Below are 25,193 nucleotides of genomic sequence, written 5' to 3' on the forward strand. Positions count from 1 at the left end.
TGAGCAAACTATCACAAGGACAGAAAACCAAACACCGTGTGTGCTCACACATAGGTGGGAATTGAACAATGAGAACACTTGGACACAGCGTGGGGAACATCACACACCAGGGCCTGTTGTGGGGTTGCGGGAGGGGGGAGGGATAGCATTGGGAGATATACTTAATGTAAATGACGAGTTAACGGGTACAGCACACCAACATGGCACATGTATACATATGTAACAAACCTGCACGTTGTGCACATGTACCCTAGAACTTAAAGTATAATAAAAAAATTTAAAAATTAAAAAAATTTAAAAAAGAAAGTTGCATATTACTAAATGAGAAAAGCAATTTGCAAAATATAATTTATATAATCTCATTTTGTGGAAAATGTTTATATACATATTTACGTATGCATATAAAACCTCTTGAAAGACCATCTAAAACTTAACTGCTGTTATCCTAGAGGGGAGAAGGCAGGTCATCAAAGGGGATTTGCACTATTTATCTCTGTCATGTTTAAGTTTTTATTATAAGAATGTATTAATTTTGTGCAAAACAATAAAAGTAGGCCAGGCGTGGTGGCTCACGCCTGTAATCCCAGCACATTGGGAGACCAAGGCTGGATGATCTCGCCAAGCCAGGAGTATGAGACCAGCCTGGACAGAATAGCGAGACCCTGTCTCTAAAAATAAATAGATAGATAGACAGATAGACAGATTAGATAGATAGATAGATAGATAGATAGATAGATAGATAGATAGATAGATAGATAAACAAACAATAAAAGTCTTAACTTTTTCCTTTGTGGAAGAAATTCTAAGGGGATAGGACAATGCCTCAATGAACTCATTTTAAATTAGCTCTCCCTTTTTACACAAAAACTGCCCAAATCTGCTCTACCTCCCAGTGAATTTTTGCATCCCTTAGGAATTCTTTAGTCAAGTAAATGGCAAAAACTGTGGTCAGGGAAGAAGTCAAGGCTGAAATCCAGGAGTCATTGCTCCTTATCTTCCTAGAACCTGACTCTTGGCCTGAAATAGACTCTACTGCTCCCTTTCTGAATGAAGAGAGAGGAGGACCTAAAGCTGTTTGTGTAGGAGCCACAACTGACCAAGCTCATCTCACAATAAGGTTTGGAGCCCCAAATAAAGACTTGGTCTAGAAGATTCCATGTGGACAACAAAATTACACAGTTAAGATACTGAGGTGAAGACCCCCTAAATCGTCTGGCCTAGGTAATGGAGAAAGTGAATTTGTGTATTAATTCTTTATTTTCTGGTTCAGTCTAGCTAGAGAGGGTTTTGGAGCAAGAGGAACAAGGTTAAAAGAAAAGAACAAAGACCATTGTCTCAGGGAGACCTTAAGAAAGGTGATGTGGATGCTAAAGTAGAAGGTGTGAAAATAGTTAGAAAGAATGAAGACCTAGTATTCAGTAGCACAACAGGTTGACTATCGTCAATAATAATTTCATTGTATGTGGTAACTAAGAGTATAATTAGACTGTTCGTAACACAAAGGATTAATGCTTGAGGTGACAGATACTCATTTACCCTGGTGTGATTATCATGCATTCATCGTATGCCTGTATCAAAATATCTCATGTACATGTACTCCATAAATATATATACCTACTATGTACCCACAAAAGTTAATTGAAATTTTTTTAAAAAGATGGGGCTATATGGCCACATAGACATCAGTCTGGAGCCCTTTGAGGATCCCCAGTGCTGTGGCTGAGGCCACCCTCCTCCCTAGGGAACAGAAGGAGCAGAGTCCCAGAGAAGTGTGAGCGAGGGCCTGGGTGCCCTCCTGGCTCCGCCACCTGAGTTTAAGAAAGTAGGGATTTTGAGATCACCTTTGTGTGCCTATTGAAATCTCTTCCCTTCTTCGAAACTCAAATTCTACCTTCTTCAGAAAACCTCCCCTAAATAAGCCTACACTATTATAGGCAGTTTGTAGCTATTTAATACTTTATTAAACTACATTATTTTATTGTCACCTTACTAGGCTGTAAATGTTGTTAGGGCAGAAATCATGTTTTGGTTTTTAAAAATTTCCACAATGCCTAGGGCGGTGTCGAGAATAAAATAGGCATTTGGTAAGTAATTGTATGATGAAAAAGTTGAAAGGAAGAAAAAACCATCGGGCTTCCTGAAGTTTCTAGCCTTTCTAACTTAGACAGAGAATACACTAGATGGTAGGACTGCATCCCCACATTCTCAAATCAGAGGGTGGAGGTTCACCTGCACCTGGTGTATTTTTTTCTGAAAAAACAAAACAAACCAAAAAATGCTATCCTGAATGCAAATTCAGTCTCAAAGTGCTACAGAGGACAACCAGGAAAGCACAGTCCTTTCTGGATCCCTTTTGGGGACCAGGCTGTGTGTGTGTGTGTTGTGTGTGTGTGTGTGTGTGTCTGTGTGTAAGTGTGCATAGGTGGGGAAAGGTTGTGGTGTGATGGGAGGGGATAGGCAAGAGGAAGGAAAGAGACTCCATGCAGTGATTATGTGGAGGGGATTTGCTATGTCTCTTCCCCCCGCTTCTTTCTTTGTCCTCTTTCTCCTGGTCCCCTTCTTCTGCATTTGTCTGGGAGGATCCTGGAGTGTTCTTTTGATCGACTCAATCTTTCTCTGGCACTTGAGTTCTGATTGGCTGAAGGACTTAGAGGGGAAAAAAAACTTTAATTAAGTAGATAATCTCTTCTTTGGACGTTTGGCAGCTCCATTTCACCTCCCCTTAACTCTGTTTGGGATCGCTTACACACCAAGGAAGTTGGGCTTTGAGAATTCCATCCCACTGGCACTGAGGAGAATATTTCTCTGTCTTGCTTACCCGTCTCCCAGTTTTTTGGAATTTTCTCTAGCTGTTACTCCAGAGGATTATGTTTCTTTCAAAGCCTTCTGTGTACATCTCTCTTTTCACCTGTGTCCTCCAACTCAGCCACAGCTGGTAAGTAACCTGGACTCTTACCTGGAGCTGGGAATAGGTAAGTGTATGTAATGTGTTGGGTAAAGCTCATTTCATTTCCAGAAATGTAGGAAGCCTTGAGATCTCTCCTAGGAAAAACTGTTCTATGGGGTAGGGCTCTTCCTAAATTTATGGCTGATTTTAGTAAAACTTTAGTACCCCTACCAATAAAGGACTAAATGATGGGAGCGGGGGTTCCTATTTTTATAAATTGCTATTCCACAGATATTCCCCCAAAGTGATTTGGGGGTAAATGGACAGCAGCCCTTTTCACGAAACCCTGATGTCAGCATTGTAGAGAGGAGGAAGGTAGTTCAAAGCAAGTTCTACCGTGTGTTGAATCTGATCTTGAGGTAAAGTCTGGAGACAAAATTCAATGGGATCTTACTTTGTACTTTCTGACTTTATTTTTTTTTTCAGGATATTCTAAGTAATTGCTCAAATTATCATTTCCTAGACATAAAACATTTTATTTGAACCACTAAGCAGGCATTGGGTTAACAAACATGTTTGAAACCAGATATTTTAGAAATCTAAACGTCTCGAGAAATGTATTTAATTTGTTCAATTTACAAATATTTCTAAATTGTTCAGAAAATCAGATAACGTATATGAAAGTGCTTTGTAAATTATAAACACAAATGCTAAAGAATATCATCACCATTCTCATTTAGCTCTTGGAAACCACATAAACTATCTATACATGCAACTGTTCATTAGCAAATACACCAGTACACAATAACATACAGAATGCAGGTTGCTAGGGTGTTCGGAGTTTCTCTCCAGTTCAGATATGAGCTCAGTCTCTCTCTTCATCAGCTCTCATTTTGACCATCTATTTAACAAAGATATAAATCCAATTGCTACATAAACTGTTGAGGAAGCAGGAAAAGAAATTTCTTTGCTGAGATAAGCTTCCTTTGAGAATTGAAAATACATTTTTATCATAAATGAGTGTAGCCGTCTTTATTGGAGTGTTGATAAGAAGTATGCCAACTTCATAAAACTATTTGCAAGTTAATACAATAATTTGCAACATTTCTGATTATAAGCAGAACCACCAATTAGTCCATTTTTAATTGGCATTTTAATTAAATATTTCAACGTTAAAAAAAAGGTCTCTCTTCTCTCCCCCTCATGAGAACAAAAAGACAAAAGGGAGAGGAGACTATTTCAGAGCATTTCTACTGATGTTCATGGTATTCTTCAGCTGATTCAGTATCAGCAAAAGAGAAACACGAGATTCCCTTCCCTAGTCACCAGGGCGGTGTGAAGAATTGTTCTATAAAAAATACCTTTACTGTGTGTTCCCTTCCCTGCTGGAGGGGGTCATGTTCATTTCATTCCGATACTGACACAGCCACACTGAAAGGTGGCTGGGTTGCTTGTCTGTCCAAATTCAAGTGTCTGGATTCAAAAAGAAAAAAGGAAAAAGAGATGTGAAAGAAAGTTCTAATTTAAAAAAACAGGGTTTAAGAGCCCTTCTCGCCTTGCCTGACTTTGAGGAGAAAATGTACAAATCTCCTTTATAATACAATTAGATTTTAATTGCTTTTTCCTATAAGCCCCAATTTAAATTAAACATTTGTACTTCACCAAGAATCTGTTTGTGGTGGCATTTGAAAAGTGATTTTTAAATTTAACATTAAACATTGATTATGCTTCTAATGAAACTATCAGGGTTTTGCATAAGGTCATCTTCCCCTTTATGCCATGCAGAGAAATTTGACCAACCACAGCCTTTGAAATGTTTCTCTTAATACTTCATTATCAACCTTTTATGTAAGGACCTCAAAAGCATTTAACAAATAGAGAACCACAATTTCTGCTTGGCTGTTCAATTGTAGGCCTGCCTGAAATTACTGTCTAAAAAAGTCCATCAACAGAAATTCCTGGGCTTGAAAAGGAGAGAATATGACATTCACCTATAATATGCAGTTTTACTAGGTAAATCAGTACAAGATGATTTCTTTGAAAAGTATTTGCCACAGTTTTTTATAGTTGGGACACTTCCAAGGAGAACTGTCTTTTAGTAACTTGAGAAAATTATTTTCTTTGAATTTGTTTGTCTTAATCCTTATGGCTCCAAAGATAGAGAATGAGAATGCATGATAAGCCAAGCAGATGATGATGATTATAATGGTGGCCAGAGATGAACCAATTTGATTTTCCTTCCAATGCACTTACTCATCTGGAATGAGCAGGCATAGAAAGTGTTTTACCTTAACTGGTTGGCCCCATTTTACTCCAAATGATATGTCATAATGACAGTGGGTCTTACCCAGTTCTGTTCATTTCTCACTCTCTCCCCACCTAACTCAGTCACCAAATCAGAAGGATGCCCTGGGATACAGAAGTAAACTATAGCTCTGCTCTCATTCTTCAACAGAAGTCACCACCTCTACTTCTTTCCAAAGGTCTGCAGCAGGAATTTAAACAGGGTCCATTTCTCTTCTGCAGTAGGGCAAGAATTTACCTAAAATCTTTGGACTTTATGGCAGCTTTTGAAAAACATCATCTTTTGGTCCTCTACATGCATCTTATAGAGTAACCTTTCTATGGCTCTTGAAATCTCATCTGATGATGACATGTGGGACTCCTGATTGGCAAAGGAATCAGTTATTGGAGGAGGGTCTTTGAATCCATATTCTCACCAAGCATTGCATAAAGCTGAAATTATTGATCTCCACACTATGTTCTACTACTTTTAAGTGTATTTTATGAACAATAAAATACAAACTCATTTAAAAATTACTGAATTCATACTGGGGTTCTGTCATAAGTTTTTGCCATGTTGAATTTTTCCCACTAACAGATTAAAAAAAACCATATATGATCAAGTGAAGATCCACTAAAACTGTCACGATAGGGGAGGATTCTCATCCTCAAAGACGCTGGGAATCCCTGAAGTTAAAGAAATAAAAAGTAAGGTGTGAGGAACTGCTTTGGAATCTGGAAAAAAAAATACCAGTATAAAAGAGTGACTTAATAGCATCCTTGGTTCATAAAAAAAAAAAGTGCCTGATCCATTAAAAAAAAGCTGGGATTTGTGGAGTAGCTCTGAGGTGGGCTAGATCAGAAGCTGCACTGTAGGAAGGCCTGAGGGCTCTGAGACATAACCAGAGAAGTTTAATTCCCAGGTTTATCATTGAAGGCCTCCACAACTTGAGCCCTATGTGTTTCTTTCCAGAATCTCTATTTCTCTTGTCATGAAAGACAATAACTATTATTATTGTAATTATTAATAACAACAAAGGCTGTGAGTATCCTGGGAAAAGACACTTCATTACAGCTCTTGTTATGAAACCAGTTTGTGTGAGTGACAAGAAGGATGCTCTAAGATGCATCTTTGATTTAGTTTTAGTTTTTGGTGGATGACATGACACAAAGAAGGATCTCCTTTGTGTGCTGTTACATAGTGACAAATGAGGCATTAAAAAAGGACCAGAAGAAAAGGAGTTTTAATCTAAACCCTCTCCTTCCATGGAAAGATATTCCTTTTTTTTTTCTTTTTCCCAGCTGGGAAAATTGGTTTAATGCTGCTCTATATTGGGTGATACTATTATCTCTTGGGACTATTAATAAAATTCCTTTTTTTCTGGGCTCCAACGATGCTTGTCTATTTCCATCAGAAAAGTGGGGGAGAATTCACATGGCTTAGAGAACGAGGTCAATATAATTTTTCTTAGGATAAATCTTTATTTTTCAGAAAGTGGATTTTTTTTTCTTACTCGGTAAAAGATCAAGCTAAGTTAACAGCTGAGGGAAACACTGAGCTTGGGTCACATAAATAACATTCCCTATTGCCTCCCACTTGAAATATACCTGCACTCCCAGGACCTTTCAACGGAAACTACCATCCACTTTAGACAGATGCTTCAGTCTCATTATGAGCCAAACTTTTATGGTTTGTTTTTCTCAACCTTTATTGTAAGCCCCTGTTATTGATCATTTCATTTCTCTGTATGCTTCTTAGGTTAGAGTTTTCTCCAAGCCAAGAGAAAATCAGATCATAAGGGGATCATTTAAATTCACCATCATCTGACCAGTCCAAACTCGCTTTTTAAAACTAGGTTGTTTTCGCAACTTCAGCATCCTATGGTACCAGCACATTATGGGGCTATATTCCAGTAGTCCCAATAAGACCCTATAAGAGGGCTAATAGGTCAGTCTTTCTATGCAGCTCCATAGATGAAATTCTTATACTCTCCAGGCCAAATTTACACCACCCTACATTAGGAGGAATTTCCCCTTCATTCAAAACTGCAATTACCATTTGCTGCTCTAAATCTCAGTCCTTTTTCTGTAGTCAGGTTCTTTAGGTTTATCGTATCACACTTTGAAGGTTCCATTATCCAGGACACTAAGTAGTGAATCAATAGATTGTCCACATTATCCTGTCTGGTATTTCCTCACCTTAATCCAAGGCATCTGGTGGAGCCCAGATTCCATAGATTATTGCTTTTCAGAATAATTGGTTTTGTTTTAAAATTTTCATATTATGGGAAAAACATGTTTTTACAAAGGTTGAGAACAGCATATATAACAAACCCCAATAACTCAGCTTCAACCGTTATCAATCTCTGACCAATCATGTTTCACCTATACTTTCTGTAGCATTTTTAACTGCATATTCTCTTAGTCTAAATCTTCCAAGTACTACCATGGTTCAAAACAGGAAGAAGAGGGATAGCAAAAGGATTATCTGTCCTGTATCTGAGAGATTCAGGCCAGTAGTTAGAATGAAGTTTGGGGAACATTGTACATTTCTCCCATTGCCCTTAGGAGAAGATCAAGAATACAAATTAGCAAAAGGGAATAAGTCATTCAAGTACATGTTTGTGTTTATTTCTATTGGAGCTGTGGTTGATTAGCAAAGGCAGTAGAAATTGATGGTTGGATCAGATTGAGGAGAGAACATTTTACCATCTATTTGGATTTAATTCCATTAAGCAGTAAAAATGGCACTAAAGTGCCAAAGCCTGTCAATTTTCCAACCTTAAGCTGTTCACCTAGTTATTTTACAGGATAATTCTTGGAGTTACCATGTACACCCACCTTCTTGATACTGATATAAACTGGTATTGTTTCCATCGATGCAACTGAGAACATAAATGTTTTCTAAAGTCTATACTGCAGGGACCAAGGCAACAAGATCAGAAAACAAAATGGAATTATCTGCCTCCATAACGACTGTGGGAAAAGTTCCCGTGATCCCAGGCTTTCTGGGAATGGTGGCTTGAGCTGTTCCTTAGCAGCTCTCACTTAGAGACCAAGGAAAGGAGCGTGAGTATAGCTTATCCCTGCCACAGTCCTCATTTAGATGCTAAGTGCTGAAGTGCTTTTCTGTAGCTTAGCGTTTCTCAGCAGCACTTGCTATAATACATAAAGAAGGAAAGAAATGAGGACAGGGAAGATAGCCTATCACTCTATAAAATATCCTGGAATACAAATGACATATAAGTTGCAGGGAAAAAGATGATCCCCCGAACATTTGTGCTTTGCTTGTGAAGGAATCTGCCTGAGCTTCTTTTGCAAAGATCCATGGTACAGAGTTGTCCTGTGGGCTATTACATGGCCTTTGCCAACAATCGTTTGGCAAGGGCTGGATTTGCAATAATGTGGGATTTTAATATACCTTTTAATATAAGGACTACTGCTAAGATTGTCACATCTGTTTAACTTTAAAAAAATTTTTTTGTCAATTGGCTTACAAGGCTTGTTTTCTCTTCATATTTTAGGGCACTGCATCATTATATAAAAAATTCACATTTATAAAAAATATTTTTAGAATGATTTACAGGGCTGAACTCCCTTTGAAGAAAGAAATGGACTTTAATTTGGTGAAACAGTTATGGGAATATGACCAAAAGCTACGCATTCCTGAATTTTTCTTTCTATACTCATCTTGAAAAATACCTTCCTCTGGCCCCAATCTCCACTGCAATCATTTCTCCTTTCTCTTTTTTCTTTCAATGCCGTCCTCCTCCAACCAGTCAGCACTAGCTACTTTCATGTCATAACTCTTCACTCTCTGCAATCTGGCTTGTGTTCTATTGCCATACTTAAAGAGATCCCTCCACTGATACTAGCTTTGTTCCCTCTTGACATATTTTTAAGTAGGAGGAAATCTGATTTTGAAAGTCTGAATACTTCTCTTCCCTTTAAGACTTCAGATACCTTGTAACTTCTACCTCCTAATCCCTTCCCCTAGTTAAATAGGAAAGCCTGATTTCAATACTTTGGAATAGGTAAGAATTAGTCACGCTTTTCACCCTTGAAAAATATTTGCATTTTAAACTTAACTCTCTCAAATTGTACAGTGAATAGTTTCAAGTTCAATACCCTCAGGTATTATCAGATAAGGTAGTGAAGAAAATTTGGGGACCAACGGGATATTATTTCACAGTTATTAGTAAGACCTACCTTCTGTGTAACTGTGTGTGTGGGCACACGTGTGAACATACCTTTGTGTCTGCTCGTGCACATGTGTTCTACAGGTCAGATGTGTGGATGCTGTGGAACAGAGACAGTCACAAGGAAACTCACTCAGAAGAGCTATCTTTGGGCTCTCCCCAGCCCAAGGCATCTTGGGAGTTCTATGGAGTGAAAAGCTGCTGTCAGAACTCATTCTAAGAGAAAGCTGCATCACTGGAGCACCTTCCAGCTATAGCCCCTGGCAGTTTCCCTACTCCATACCCTCCCCTTAGCCTTTAGCCCTTTGTCCTATATGCCTTCTGTGCTAAATCTTCAGATGGAGATCTATAGTTCACATTCATTCACTACCACTTCTCCTTTCCCCTGGGCCAGCACTCCAATTTCGGTAATCAGACGTCTCTCTCCTAAAGTAGACCAAACTGAGCCTCATGACTCAGAGACAATTTTTTTAAGGCAGGATCTCACTCTGTCAGCCAGGCTGCAGTGTACGATCCTGGCTCACTGCAGCCTCAACCTCCCTAGCTCAAGTGATCTTCCCACTTCAGCCTCCCGAGTAGCTGGGACTATAGTGTATGCCACCATACCTGGCTAAGTTTTGTATTTTTTGTAGAGACAGGGTCTCATTGCCTTTTTAATATCATCATTATATCCTCTTTTCTGAGCTCCATCCCATTTATTATGATTTTTATTTTTATTTTTCGTAGAGACAGAGTCTCACTCTGTTGCCCAGGCTGGTTTCAAACTCCTGGGCTCAAGCAATCGGCCCACTTTGGCCTCCTAAAATGCTGACATAACAGGCGTGAACCACCATGCCCAGCTGATGACTCAGAGACATTTTATGGACATTAAGATATGGGATTGAAGGTTAGGGAGAAGCCAGAAATATTATGTAAAGATTTGTGGGGAAAGTGATGAGAGGCAGAACAAAACAAAATCACAGGGCACTAAGATGAAAGTCCTGGGTGGTAAGAGGAAAATATCAAATTCTGCAGATTCATATTCAGAATGTTTGTTTCTTATTTTCTATTTTATTTTGTTTTATTTTATTTTTTGAGACAGAGTCTCACTCTGTCACCTAGGCTGGAGCGCAGTGGCGCAATCTCGGCTGACTGCAACCTCCGCCTCCCAGGTTCAAGCGGATTCTCCTGCCTCAGCCTCCCAAGTAGCTGGGACTACAAGTCCTCACCACCACGCCCAGCTAATTTTTGTATTCTTAGTAGAGATGGGGTTTCACCATGTTAGCCAGGATGGTTTTAAACTCCCAACCTCAGGTGATCTGCCTGCCTCAGCCTCCCAAAGTGCTGGGATTACAGGCGTGAGCCACCATGCCAGGCCTATGTTTTGTTTAGATACACAAATGCTTACCATCATGTTATAATTGCCCACAGTAGTCAGTACAATAACATGCTGTATAGGTTGGTAGCCTAGGAGCAATAGGCTCTACCATATAGCATGGGTGTGTAGTAGGCTATCCATCTAGGTTTGTATAAGTACATTCTATGATGTTTGCACAGTGACAAAATCACCTAACGACACATTTCTCAAAACATATCCCTGTCATGAAGCCACACACTGTATCCCCTCCCCACCTGTGCCTACAGTGTCCTTTAGCATTTGTTTCTCCCTACTCTTTTATACATAGAACCCAGTGTGAGCAGCAACAGTGCCTAGAAAATGTGCCCAGGGGATGTCGTGCTACCCAGATAAAGCAGGGCCTGTGCCCTGGCAGATGTGATTGTTTTGTGGACATAGAAGCAGTAGGCTGGTGTAATGAAAGGATAAAAAAGTAGCAGAGACAATGTGATAATTAACTGAGTGTATTCATGAGTGTGTGCAAAACATTGCTTAGGCCTCTCAGAAATATTTACCAAGAATTTTTCAGGAATTAGGAGTCCTGGATTAGCCAGTGGGAATAAGAGCAAGGGAAATACGGGCTGCAGAAAAGCACAGCAGGTAGAGTGCATGCTCTAGAGTATGACTGCCTAGGCTCCAGTCCTGGCTTCACCACTTACCCAGCTATGTGAGGCTGGGTGGCCACTCTATGTTTCAGTCTCTGTTTCTGTAAAATGAAAGATATAGTAGTTTCTACCTCATATAATTGTGATCATTATATGAACTTAAAATATGTAAAACACTTCAAAGTACATGGTCAGTCCTGGCAACACAACGAGACCCTGTCTCTACAAAAAATACAAAATAAAAATATGCCGGGCGCGGTGGCTCATCCCTGTCGTGCCAGCACTTTGGGAGGCCGACGTGGGCAGATCACTTGAGGTCAGGAGTTCAAGACCAGCCTGGCCAACATTATGAAACCCCATCTCTACTAAAAATACAAAAATTAGCCAGCATGGTGGCATGTGCCTGTAGTCCCAGCTACTCGGGAGGCTGAGGTGGGAGGATTTCTTTTTTTTTTTTTTTTTTTTTTTTTTGAGATGGAGTCTTGCTCTGTCGCCCAGGCTGGAGGGCAGTGGCGCGATCTTGGCTCACTGCAAGCTCCGCCTCCTGGGTTCACACCATTCTCCTGCCTCAGCCTCCCAAGTAGCTGGGACCACAGGCGCCCGCCACCACACCCAGCTAATTTTTTGTATTTTTAGTAGAGACGGGGTTTCACCGTGGTCTCGATCTCCTGACCTCATGATCCACCCGCCTCAGCCTCCCAAAGTGTTGGGATTACAGGCATGAGCCACCACACCTGGCCGGAAGATTTCTTGAGTCTGGACAACAGAGCAAGACCCTCTCTCTAAATAAATAAATAAAAGTACTTCGTGTGCACAGAATAAACACTCAATGAAAAGTATAGTACCCACCCCATGGAGTTGCTATGGAAATTTAAAAAGATGATACAGGTAAAGCACTTAGAAGAGTTCCTCACATACTTGAATAAATGCTAGTTATTATTACATGATATGATTAAACTTTATATCAGTGTATACACACACACGTATACTGGACAGCTAACACAAGGAGAAGAAACAATTGTAAAATTTTGACTTGGCAGTGTAAAAGCACAACTAACCACAGTTATTTATGTAAATTGCTTACCACTTATGCCTAATTACTATGAAGCACAATAACAATTATGCGCAGCACTAAGTGTGTCAGATTAACTTTGCTAAAGATTTGATTATAGCACTAACCTCTGTGTACATATGCTCAGTGTTCACTCTGTCACTCTTGTAGTGTGATCATCTGCTAACGTGGCACAGTCATCTGCTCACTACACTAAAAAATTAGTGGGTGCACTGGCTTGCCACAGGCTTCCTATATTTCTCAAAATCTTTTTGCAGTTCTTTTTCTCCTTACATTTTCTGCTGCATCTGATGGTCTATCTTTTTTATTTCAAAATCCTTGTATTCAATTCACTTTTATAGGCACTTACTATGTTCAAAGTACTAGATTAGGAACTGGAGGGTATACAGAGATAATTAAGGCAGCCCATACTTAAGTATAAAAGAGGAAAGGGAAACCTTCATATGAAACAGAGAAAAGTTGCTGTGAGGCTTCAAGGTGTGCTGGTTGTGGCTTCTGCACTAGTACTTATTCAAGAATAAGTGAGATTTTTAAATAATAGCTTTATTGAAATATAATCTACATACTATAAAAGGCACCCTTTAACAAATCAATGATTTTTTTTAGCCAATTCATGGATTTGTGCAACCTTCACCACAATCCATTTTAGAACATTTTAATCACTTCAAAAAGAAACCCTTTATTCATTAGCATTCACTCCCCGTTCCTCCTCCCCTCAGTCCCTGGAAACTGTGAATCTAGTCAGTTTCCATGAGATTGCCTACGCTGGACATTTGATATAGATAGAATCATATCATTTATGGCCTTTTGTGTCTGGCTTCTTTCACTCAGAATGATATTTTCAAGGGTCATCCATGTTGTAGCTTGTATCCAGTACTTCATTCCTTTCTATGGTCAAAAAATATTCTATTATGGGTTAGACATGGTGGCTCATGCCTGTAATCTTGCACTTTGGGAGGCTGAGGCAGGCGGATTGCTTGAGGTCAGGAGTTTGAGACCAGCCTGGCCAACGTGGCCAAACCCCATCTCTACTAAAAATACAAACATTAGCTGGACATGGTAGTGCATGCCTGTAATCGCAGCTTCTTGGGAGGCTGAGGCACAAGAATTGCTTGAACCCAGGAGGTGGAGGTTGTAATGAGCCAAGATGGCGCCACTGCACTCTAGCCTGTGCAACAGAGCAAGATTCTGTCTTAAAAAACAAAAAAAAGGTGACTCTTCATGATTTTTGTCTGAGCAACTAGGAGGAACAGTCCTTTACTTAGATGGAGACTACAGAAGGGGTAGGCTTGGGTGGTGGCAGCGAGGATCAGGAGTTCAGTTTTGGACATGTTAAGTTTGAGATGCGTATTAGACACTGAAGGAGAGATGCCAAGAATACAGTCGGATATAAAAGTCTAGAGTTCAAGCAAAGGTCTGAGAAGAGCTGGGAGGGTTCAGGAAGTCATGAACCCTTTGAATGGTCCTGAATCTGGGTAATATTGTCAGCAACTGTACAACCTCATGGGAAATGGGAAGCTTGTACCTCCATCTGGGAGTATACTGTTTTACCATGTTCTGTCTATATAGCAGCCTCCATTTGTTAAACAAAATTTATATCTTAAAACAAATTTACATCTTCAGTGTTTGTTAGCATCTTTCCTTCAATCACATAACTGCCACATATAGGTGGCACCCATACAAACACTTAAATTCCTTCCTTTTTGATTCTCTTTGCATCTTCTCACAATACACACTCACTATGTTTTCTGCAATCTATATTTTACCCCCAAAAGGAAATCATGTCATTGTTTCATTGACCAAGAACAAGATCCTCCTCCTTTGGTACTCACTACAGGACAGTCTTCTTTTTTTTTTTGAGACAGAGTCTCGCTCTGTCGCCCAGGCTGGAGTGCAGTGGCACGATCTTGGCTCACTGTAAACTCCACCTCCAGGGTTCAAGTGATTCTCCTGCCTCAGCCTCCTGAGTAGCTGGGATTACAGGCGTGCATCACCACACCCAGCTAATTTTTGTATTTTTAGTAGAGACGGGGTTTCACCATGTTGGTCAGGCTGGTCTCAAACTCCTGACCTCAAGATCTGCCTGCCTTGGCCTCCCAAAGTGCTGGGATTACAGGCGTGAGCCACTGTGCCCAGCTAAGTCTTTTCTTAATATAGGATATTTTAGATATGAACAAGCCAGCCATAAGGTTCAAATATGTCTGCAAATAACTCGGAGGTTAACAACACAAGTTGGCCGGGCGTGGTGGCTCACGCCTGTAATCCCAGCACTTTGGGATGTCAAGGTGGGCGGATCACCTGAGATCAGGAGTTCGAGACCAGCCTGGCCAACATGGTGAAACCCCATCTCTACAAAAATTACAAAATTAGCTGGGTGTGTTGGCACACGCCTGTAATCCCAGCTACTCAGGAGGCTGAGACAGGAGAATTGCTTGAACTCGGGAGGCGGAAGCTGCAGTGAGCCGAGATCATGCCACTGCACTCCAATCTGGGCAAGACAGAGCAAGACTCCGTCTCAAAAAACAAACAAAAAAAAAAACACAAGTCCCGGGAGGCGGAGTCTGCAGTGAGCCGACATCACACCACTGTACTCCAGCCTGAGCAAGATACAGTGAGACTCTGTCTCCAAAAACAAAACAAAACAAACAACAAAAAAACCAAAAACACAAGTCACTTTATAGGAATGTTGTCCAAATAAGGCCTATAGTGTTGTTCCATGACAGGTGCTCAATTAAGTCTCATTCATTGATCAGTTGGGCTTGACCTGGACATCATACAAATCTTTGCATATTGTAGGATCTTCCAGGAAAGAATTCTCTAGAATCTCTGTCTATTACTCCCTGTAGTTCCGGCTTAGACTCCTTTCACAGGAAGACTCTTCACCCCAGCTATGGCAAAGCATTTTCTTTGTCACTCAATTTGCTTTGTTGTTTTGTTTTCTTTCCAGATAATTTCTGTCTTATGGAAAATGGGAACTAGCTCTGTCAGGCTTGGTAATGTCCAAAATCTTTGAATGTTATTCCTAACATAAAAAGTGCCTTTCTGAGTGGGAACAAGCTCAGGCCCCTTTCCCCAAAGCAAAGGGGCCTGGCTGACTCCTCTGACATGTCTTTAAGGATCAGAAATTCATGTCCAAACCTATAACGGCTTTGGAAATTGCGAATTCATTTAAGTCATTCTGAATTGTATTTTTGTGTTTTGCTGGTGCTACTACACCTGATCAAGCAGTGCTTCTTTTCAGTTGACTTAAGGTTGCCTACCAAGCTTTAAAAAGTAGGCCTTAGTGGCTGGGCGCGGTGGCTCACGCCTATAATCCCAGCACTTTGGGAGGCCGAGGAGGGCAGATCATGAGGTCAGGAGATCGAGACCATCCTGGCTAACACAGTGAAACCCCATCTCTACTAAAAACGCAAAAAAAAAAAAAAAAATCAAAAAAAAAATTAGCTGGGCATGGTGGCGGGTGCCTGTAGTCCCAGCTGCTCGGGAGGCTGAGGCAGGAGAATGGTGTGAACCTGGGAGGCAGAGGTTGCAGTAAGCCGAGATGGTGCCACTCCAGCTTGGGTGACAGAGTGAGACTCCGTCTTAAAAAAAAAAATAGGCCTTAGTTTTGATAGACTTCATAGTATTTTTGATTTTCTAAAATTCTATTACAACTCATTTAGAATCTTTTTCATCTTCTCATATGGCAGCTTCTTAGTTTGTTAATACTGGTTTTCAAAAACTACTCACATTTTTGGTGTTGTATGCGTTTTGTATGAAGAAAGTCAGCCAAGCTCTTTTGGCCTGACAAGAAACTTTCTTGGTCTACTTCATTTCCAATCCCCTTTCTGGTGATGTTCAGCATCTTATTGGCCTTCAGAATTGCAGGGGTACACCAGATTTCATGGAACAATACATAATGATTCCCGTATTACTTTCTCACATTATAATGGAAAAACAAAGATAATAGATAATAGATTCTGATTTTCAAATGCCTATACTGAAGTCATTCTCCAAGTCTTTAGCCCTGCAGATCATGTGTATATGTACATATATGTTTAACTTTTTATTTTTAGATAATTATGGAGTTGCAAGACATGTACAGGGAAGAAACGTACAGGGAAGTCCCATGTACACTTGCCCCAACCTCCCCCAGTGTGAACATCTTACAACATTAGTATGATATCCATGAAGCTTATTCAGACTTCACCATTTTTACATGCACTTGTGTGTACATGTACTCATGTATGTGGCTTTATGCAATTTTGGCATGTGTAGCCTTGTATAACCACAGTAAAGACATTTGGCCATTCCCCCAAGACTTTCTCATGTTACTCTTTACAGCCACATCCATCCCCCATCCCAAATCCTTGGCAACCACTGATCTGTCCTCCAGCTCTATAATTATATAATTTTTATTATTTCACTATTGTTATGTAAATAGAATCATGCAGTATGTATCCTTCTGAGATTGACTTTAATCACTCCGTAACTTCCTTGAGGTTCATCCAAGTTGTTGCATGTATCAACATATCATTCCTTTTTATTGCTGAGTAATATTCCATGGTACGAATGTACCACAGTTTTTTATTTTTTATTCATTTATTTATTTATTTTATTTTATTTTTGAGTTGGAGTCTCGCTCTGTTACCCAGGCTGGAGTGCAGTGGCGCGATCTTGGCTCACTGCAAGCTCCACTTGCCAGGTTCACGCCATTCTCCTGCCTTAGCCTCCTGAGTAGCTGGAACTACAAGTGCCCACCACCACGCCTGGCTAATTTTTTGTATTTTTAGTAGAGACAGGGTTTCACCGTGTTAGCCAGGATGGTCTCGATCTCCTGACCTCATGATCTGCCTGCCTTGGCCTCCCAAAGTGCTAAGATTACAGGCGTGAGCCACCGCACCTGGCCACAGTTTTTTAAACTACCCTTTGAAGGACATTGGGTAGTTTCCAATTTTTGACTATTATTAATAAAGTGGCTATGAGCATCCAGGTACAAATTTCTGAGTGAAAGTAAGTCTTTATTTCTCTGGGATAAATGCCCAAGAGTGCAATTGCTAAGTCATATGACAAGTTCATTTTTAGTTTTTTTTGTTTGTTTGTTTTTTGTTTTTTTTGGGGGGGACAGAATATCACTCTGTTGCTCAGGCTGGAGTGCAGTGGTGCAATCTCAGCTCATTGCAGCCTCTGCCTCCCAGGTTCAAGCGATTATTGTGCCTCAGCCACCTGAGTAGCTGGGATTACAGGCGCATACCACCATGCCTAGCTTTTTTTTTTTTTTTTTTTTTTAGTAGAGACGGGGTTTTGCCATGATGATGCCTAGGCTGGTCTTGAACTCCTGGATTCAGGTGATCCACCTGCCTCAGCCTCCCAAAGTGCTGGGATTATGGGTGTGAGCCACTGTGCCCAGCCCATTTTTAGTTTTAAAAGGGGCAGCCAAACCATTTTTCCAAATCGCATTACTTATTTTTAGAGTTTTATTATGACTCAATCCCTAGAGAGATATTCCACTGTTTGTTTACCTCTTCCTAATTAGAGAAGTATCCTTCTAACGTCCCACGGAGTCAGATGAACGTGGATTCAAATCCTGCTTCACTCACTTATTAGCTGGGTGAGCCTGAACACATGTTTAACTTTTCTGGAGTCTCAGATTTCCTGTCTGCAAAATAGAGATAATAATGCCTGAGACAGTAAGGATTTAACAAGATCAACATGTAAAATACTAAGAGTAGAGCATAAGGAACATAGTCAGGAGTTAATGCTAGTTCTCTCCCCCACTTCATGGCAGAATAATCAGCAACCATTACTATCAGGTATATGGTACTGGAAATTTTACCTGGCTTTAACAATGCAAGGAAATGATACTACTTTTATTCATGTTTTTTCTACTAAGTTTTGTGTGTGTGTGTGTTTTGTTTTGTTTTTTGTTTTGAAATGGAATTTTGCTCTGTCGCCCAGGCTGGAGTGCAGTGGCGCAATCTCGGCTCACTGCAACCTCCACCTCCCAGGTTCAAGTGATTCTCATTCCTCAGCCTCCTGAGTAGCTGGGACTACAGGCGCTTGCCACCATGTCCCGCTAATTTTTGTATTTTTAGCAGAGACGGGGTTTCGCCATGTTTGGCCATGCTGGTCTCAAACTCCCGACCTCAAGTGATCCACCTGCTTCAGCCTCCCAAAGTGCTGGTAATACAGGCATGAGCCACCCCACCTGGCTGTAAATTATCTTTAGTAGGTTTGTTATGCACAGTGTTTCCTGGGTAAAACTAGTTTCCCTTTCTTCCTATTAATGACATGTGCTGAAGTAATTCTTACCACTCTTGGAAGCAGAAACAAGTTGGTGTCTCTGCATTATATTGTTTTTGTTTTTGTTTTTTTCCCTTATAGGTCAGTGAACAATTTCCTGATGACTGGTCCAAAGGTAAGAACAAATTCCATTAATTGATATGGATTTCACTAATCTTAGCCTGTTGACTAAAGATGATAAATGCAGATTTTTCATTATATCCACATATTTTATTATGCTGTATATATTACAGATAGAAAGACTGAGACCCAGAGGGTGTTAGGGACACATCTAAAACCACATAGCAAACCACTGTCAGACCCAAGATAAGAACGCAGGAGCACTGAATTTATGGCTAGAATTTCCAGAGCCATAAAAGTCAACAGCCTTTTATAGGTGTCAGGCTGCAAAGTCACACATCCTTCTCAGTGCCCCATGGTGGGATGCAGTTTCCCATGTTTAAAATGCTGGAATTGTACTACATGATCTTTACATTCATGGGCATTTTCAGTTCCAAAATGTTGTTTTCTAAGATGGTCATGTGATGAGAACTCCTTAAATTTCATGAATTAGGTGATTTGGGCTCATTTTGGAGAGACAGGATAGTATAGTGAAGAAAGGTGAATAAAGGATAATAGGGCCTAGAGTCTGATAAAACTGAGTTTCATTTCTAGTTCTGCCATTTGCTAGCTCTGGGACTTTGGGGAAATTACTTTAGCTCACTCCCTGGGCCTCAGTTTCCTGATCTATAATATAGTGCCTATTTCACAAGTTATTTGTGATGTCAAATGAGACAGCATATTTAAAGGCTTACTCCATTATTTTGGAGGGATGGGAGAGTGAGCAGGAAGAGGGGTGTTTGGTCAGTTTAGGGTAAATGCCTCCTAAGTTCAGTCTGAATTTTTACCCCTATGTCCCTACAGGCTTACCTGATTTACTCCAGCAGTGTGGCAGCTGGTGCCCAGAGTGGTATTGAAGAATGCAAGTATCAGTTTGCCTGGGACCGCTGGAACTGCCCTGAGAGAGCCCTGCAGCTGTCCAGCCACGGTGGGCTTCGCAGTGGTAAGAAAAGCCTCAGCCACAGCTCCCTGGACCCTCTGGTCACAGGTTAGAGCCCCAGGGATAGCCCCTTGCCTCCTCGACACCCTTATTCCTCACCTGCTCTCTTCTCTTAGGTCATCTCCCTCTCCAGGATCTTCTCTTTTCCTTTTCTACTTCCTTTTTCCCACCTGTAGAGTTTTTTTCTTTCTTTCTCAACACTCTCATTGCTCAACAAATGGATCTTGCCTTACTCCCAATCCCATACCATCCTTGGCCTCCCAGTTGGCTAAAGGTCTCCTCACAATGTAAGTAATATCAGGAGGTAGGCAGGGGTCATAATTCCTCAGACCTCTTAGCCCCTTCCTCAGCAGAGAGATACTGGGCAAGTGGAGACTGACTTGGAGACCAGATTCCCATGGAGAAGATAAAGAGTGGCCATGCCAGTAAATGAAAGAGCTACCAATCAGAGGTTCTTTTCAAGACTAACTGCACATGACTCTTAGACCCTAAGTGTTCCAGGAGGAAGTGGGGATGGGTTCTTTACAACCTAGCCTTCAGATTCATCTCCCTCCCCATTTCTTCCTCAGGCTCTTTCCAATCTAAATCATTTACAGTCATGTGTGTCAACAGTACCCTAGCCACTTGGTCATAAAATGTGTGACCTGAAAAGACAGGAGGTGAGAAGAGCAGGGCTAAGGCCAGGGATGGGGCAGACCATGGAAGAGGGTAAGATACACTATAAAGATGGGAAGGCCAGGCACAGTGGCTCAAGCCTGTAATCCCAAGCTCTTTGGGAGGACGAGGTAGGAAGACTGAGCCCAGAGTTTGAGACAAGCCTAGGCAACATAGTGAGACTGACTCTCTGCAAAAAAATAAAAGTTAAAAAATAATAATAAAGATGGGGAAATAGGATGGAGCTAGGGAAAGAGGATATAATGATGGTTATCAAAGAAAGGTAGCATGTCTGGTATTTCTTTAAGCTGAAACCCCTCCCTCTAACTCTGGATTTTTGGTTCCTGCTAGCCAATCGGGAGACAGCATTTGTGCATGCCATCAGTTCTGCTGGAGTCATGTACACCCTGACTAGAAACTGCAGCCTTGGAGATTTTGATAACTGTGGCTGTGATGACTCCCGCAACGGGCAACTGGGTAAGTAGTAATGTAGGGATGGGTACCATAGGCCAGCCAACGCACATAAAGAATGAAAAGCCTGGTGGAGATGAAGAAGAGCTGTATTCTTCTAAATATGAAGAAAATCATGCAGAAGATGGGTGAACGAGTTTGATCCCAAGCCCTACAATGACAAGCCAGGCTAAATGTAGCTTAGAACCTTCTTTTCCCATTGAGTAGTTTCCTTAATTTAAACATAAAAATAAAGAAACAACACTCTGGGGATTCCTCTGTTGCTTCTCTCAAACACAAGGGGAACTTCCTTCCGTGTTGCCTATCCCCGTCTACTTTCCACTCTTTACCTCCAGTGCCGTCTCCAATCTCCTGAGCCCTCCTAACCAATTTCCAACATCGTTGTTCCATATTTCAATTGTACCCCTTTCCCCCTCAATGCTCGAGCTTTCCTCATCTTTTTGGCACCATTTTGTCCCTTCTGGACCTCAATCACCAGCAGGGCACGTGCACCCTCTGCCCATGCGAAGAGGCACTGTTGGCAGAGGAGTGTACTGGCATCTTGCAAAGAATCCACTCGGCAACTACTTACGTCGTTGAGCCCTCAGCAGGGGATTGGCTGAACCTGGAAGTGGGCGTGTAAAAGTGGCAAAAACAAATCTAGACGGCAACTCATCTGGATACAGGGCACTCGCCCAACCTTAATCCTCTCCTATCCTGGACCCCCCCACCCCCAACCCAATTAGAAACAGCAGCCCAGGAGGCTCTGCACCCGCTTGCTCAATGACCTGTCCTCCCTCTGCACTTTTCCAGGGGGACAAGGCTGGCTGTGGGGAGGCTGCAGTGACAATGTGGGCTTCGGAGAGGCGATTTCCAAGCAGTTTGTCGATGCCCTGGAAACAGGACAGGATGCACGGGCAGCCATGAACCTGCACAACAACGAGGCTGGCCGCAAGGTGAGTCCCGCAGCCCTCGGAAATAGGCAGCTGCTGGCTATATCCACTACCAGCTCCAGGTGCGGACAACTCTTCAGTTCATTTAAAAGATTGGCAAAATGAGGTACCAAGTGGGCTGGCCCAGTAGACTAACTAGACTTCTCGCAACTCCCGCAGGGGCAGTTAAACTCGCCACGCGCTTAATCCCGGGCCTCTCACTCCTAGCTCTCTCCCCAGGCGGTGAAGGGCACCATGAAACGCACGTGCAAGTGCCACGGCGTGTCTGGCAGCTGCACCACGCAGACCTGCTGGCTGCAGCTGCCCGAGTTCCGCGAGGTGGGCGCGCACCTGAAGGAGAAGTACCACGCAGCACTCAAGGTGGACCTGCTGCAGGGTGCTGGCAACAGCGCGGCCGGCCGCGGCGCCATCGCCGACACCTTTCGCTCCATCTCTACCCGGGAGCTGGTGCACCTGGAGGACTCCCCGGACTACTGCCTGGAGAACAAAACGCTAGGGCTGCTGGGCACCGAAGGCCGAGAGTGCCTAAGGCGCGGGCGGGCCCTGGGTCGCTGGGAACGCCGCAGCTGCCGCCGGCTCTGCGGGGACTGCGGGCTGGCGGTGGAGGAGCGCCGGGCCGAGACCGTGTCCAGCTGCAACTGCAAGTTCCACTGGTGCTGCGCAGTCCGCTGCGAGCAGTGCCGCCGGAGGGTCACCAAGTACTTCTGTAGCCGCGCAGAGCGGCCGCGGGGGGGCGCTGCGCACAAACCCGGGAGAAAACCCTAAGGGTTTCCTCTGCCCCCTCCTTTTCCCACTGGTTCTTGGCTTCCTTTAGAGACCCCGGTAATTGTGGAACCTAGGGAATGGGGAACCCGCTCTCCCAGACCTAGGGATCCTGAGACGGAGAGACTGCAATTTCTCCGAAGCTTGCCATTTTCCAGCCTGTTTCCCCAATTCCTTTGTGCTCTCCTAGAGCTCTGTCTGAATCCTCGCAGCCACACCTAGGTCTGAGAACTCATGCTTTGAGCTACCGATCTTCCTTGGATTAGGAGAACAGGTGTTCCTCCTCCCCTCTGCTAGCAGCCCTAATGTCTGACCTAGCCTATCAAGCCTTAGGCGCTGGAAGAACCCTTCTCAGACACGCAGGACCCAGGTAAAGTCAAAGCTTTGCCCTTTTGCCCACTGTCTGCTACCAGGGCTCACCCACTGCTGCACCTCTCTTCTGCACAGCTCCTCCCCTGCTACCTGCTGAGCCAGATTCCCCAGAAATCTTGAATGCTTTCTCTCCTCTTCTCCCTTTCCTTTCCCAGAAAAACTGAGGAAACTGGCCCCGGAAAAGCATGTCTTTGGGGTTGGTTCCTAGAGGCAGAGGTTGAAGATGGAAGAGGGAGCTCTGGAGTGCTAACTTGAACACCAAGGGTGCTACTCATCCCTGTGGTATCATGTCATGAATGGACTTTACTAGTGGGGCAATGACCTTCCTAGACAATAACCCGAGGGACTCCAGATACATACCCCGAAGGTCTAGGAAATACGTTAAGGGCAGATTACAGTCATTTCCTACCCTTTAAAGGTAACTTCTCCCTTCTCCTGACCTACTTCCTCCTAGCAACCAACTTTACCTCTTCTTCTCCAAAGGATCTTTGTTCCTCTGAGCCAAGACTAAGGTAAATAAAGCCACTTTCCTCTTCAGATCCTGGTCTGCACCTCTAGAGGCAGGTCCTAAGAAGGAGAAACTGAGACCCTTCCTTCTCACTAACCTGGTTCTCAAACAGGCAGGATTCAGAGCACTGGATATCTTCCTTCGATGAGTAAACTTCCTGTAATGAAACTGTTGCTTAATAGGAAGTTCAGCACCTTGAACCTTAATTTATTGCAGTCATTGTGATATGTGCTCTTTTTCTAGGTACTGCACTTATTCTTGAGGATATTCGGGTGGGCTGTGGTAACAGATACAACCTGTAGGCTCTCTCCTCCCTTCCGTCTTGGCAGGATACCATCCTCCCTAAAGCCTCACTTCCCTGGTGGCCCAAGCAGTTATCTGGATTGAGGCTAAGCTGCCAAGGATTAGTAAATCATCTATATAAATCTTCTAATACATTCACTCAATAGCCATGAGCTTGCTGCTTGTGGTACTTGAGTCTTCTGGTTTTATTCTCAGAGAGTACAGCAGGGACTTGTTTATGAAACAGAGCAAGACCTTGGGGAGGGAAGAACCAATCCCTGACAGACCCTCTGTAGCCCAAGGGGCTTCCCAGCCAGCTTCCTTGCCCTAGGACAGTCCCAGGTCTGGGGCTGGGCAGCTCTTCTAGAGCAGAACTGGTCAGATGCTAGACGACCTCAACCTTCCTCTCCCAGAGTAGGAGAAAGCAGTGTGGCTGGCTCCAGGTAACAAAAGCCAAGACTCTAGGGGCTCACCTGTAAGAGTCAAGGGTTCCCGTATTCCAAACTAAGGCAATGGCCAGGTCAGATCCCAAACCCCTGGCCTCACCCACACACCTTCTGGTCTTACCAACACTTACTGAGGAGAGAGTTTCCCCTTCCTGACCAGGGATACACTTCCTTTCAGGTGTTCCTAGTGCTTCATTTCCAGCTTTCTCAGCAAAAGGCCCTTCACACCTTCCCTCTGCTTTTATCTGAACCTCCTGAATCTCCCAACTCACCTTTTCTCCTTAATCAAGAAGCAGCATATACTAACCTACCTGTCCCACTTTGCAGAATTACTTTATAATGTACACGAAGAAAGTTTGGCAAGGCAGCTAGAAAATTTAAAAGCACAATGTTGTAAAGTAAAGCTACATTCTCCAGGTCTCTTAGCATAAAAGCAGAACTATTGTGCTTCATATTTGGTAACTCCAGGTCAGCACTCTAAATACGTCATGCCGCCAGAACATTATTTCATAGGTTATTGTTTTATATCCCCAAATGGATACCAGATTCATTCCAGTTCTACCAAGAAAACACGACTGAGATGCCTTGGATCTGTATTGCTTTTCCCTTCCTTTTGCAATATCCACTTGTTCATTTGTTCATTCAACAAACACCAGAGTAGAGATAGTGGTGAACAACCACCACTGCTGCATCATGGAGTTTAAGTTCTCATCTTACACTCAATTGCCAGGGCCGTGGTCCCTTTACAAAGTAGACAACTCCAGAACTGGTGCTTGGGAAGACATCTTTGAGGTCAGCTAGTCAAACCTTTTGTGTTACAGATTTAAACTGATGCTGAGAAAGATGACTGGCTTCTTCCCCCAACTAGTAAGTTACTGTGGGGAGAGTGCAGAGCACAGGCCCCTTCCACCTCTTGTGTGCTTTTCAGGAGCCCATCTGTCTCAGCCAGAAGACAGAAACAGAGGGAGGTCCTGAGAAGTGACAAGGACATTGGTTGGTGTGGGCAAAACACTGTCTCCTTCCT

The 25,193-nt window shown here is 42.6% G+C and overlaps 1 protein-coding gene across 1 annotated transcript; it reads left to right on the top strand.

Annotated features, from left to right (window-relative positions):
* Positions 1–2,867: 2,867 nt before the first annotated feature.
* On the top strand, positions 2,868–25,192 carry WNT8B (Wnt family member 8B). The gene is made up of 6 exons (XM_004049949.5): positions 2,868–2,935; positions 18,785–18,818; positions 19,607–19,745; positions 20,748–20,873; positions 21,660–21,802; positions 22,019–25,192. Exons 1-6 carry the CDS (start codon positions 2,868–2,870, stop codon positions 22,562–22,564), a joined length of 1,056 nt encoding a protein of 351 aa, XP_004049997.1. The 3' UTR covers positions 22,565–25,192.
* The last annotated feature ends 1 nt before the right edge of the window (position 25,193 follows it).

The sequence above is a fragment of the Gorilla gorilla genome, chromosome 8 (assembly GCF_029281585.2).
Source record: "Gorilla gorilla gorilla isolate KB3781 chromosome 8, NHGRI_mGorGor1-v2.1_pri, whole genome shotgun sequence".
Classification (NCBI taxonomy): domain Eukaryota; kingdom Metazoa; phylum Chordata; class Mammalia; order Primates; family Hominidae; genus Gorilla; species Gorilla gorilla.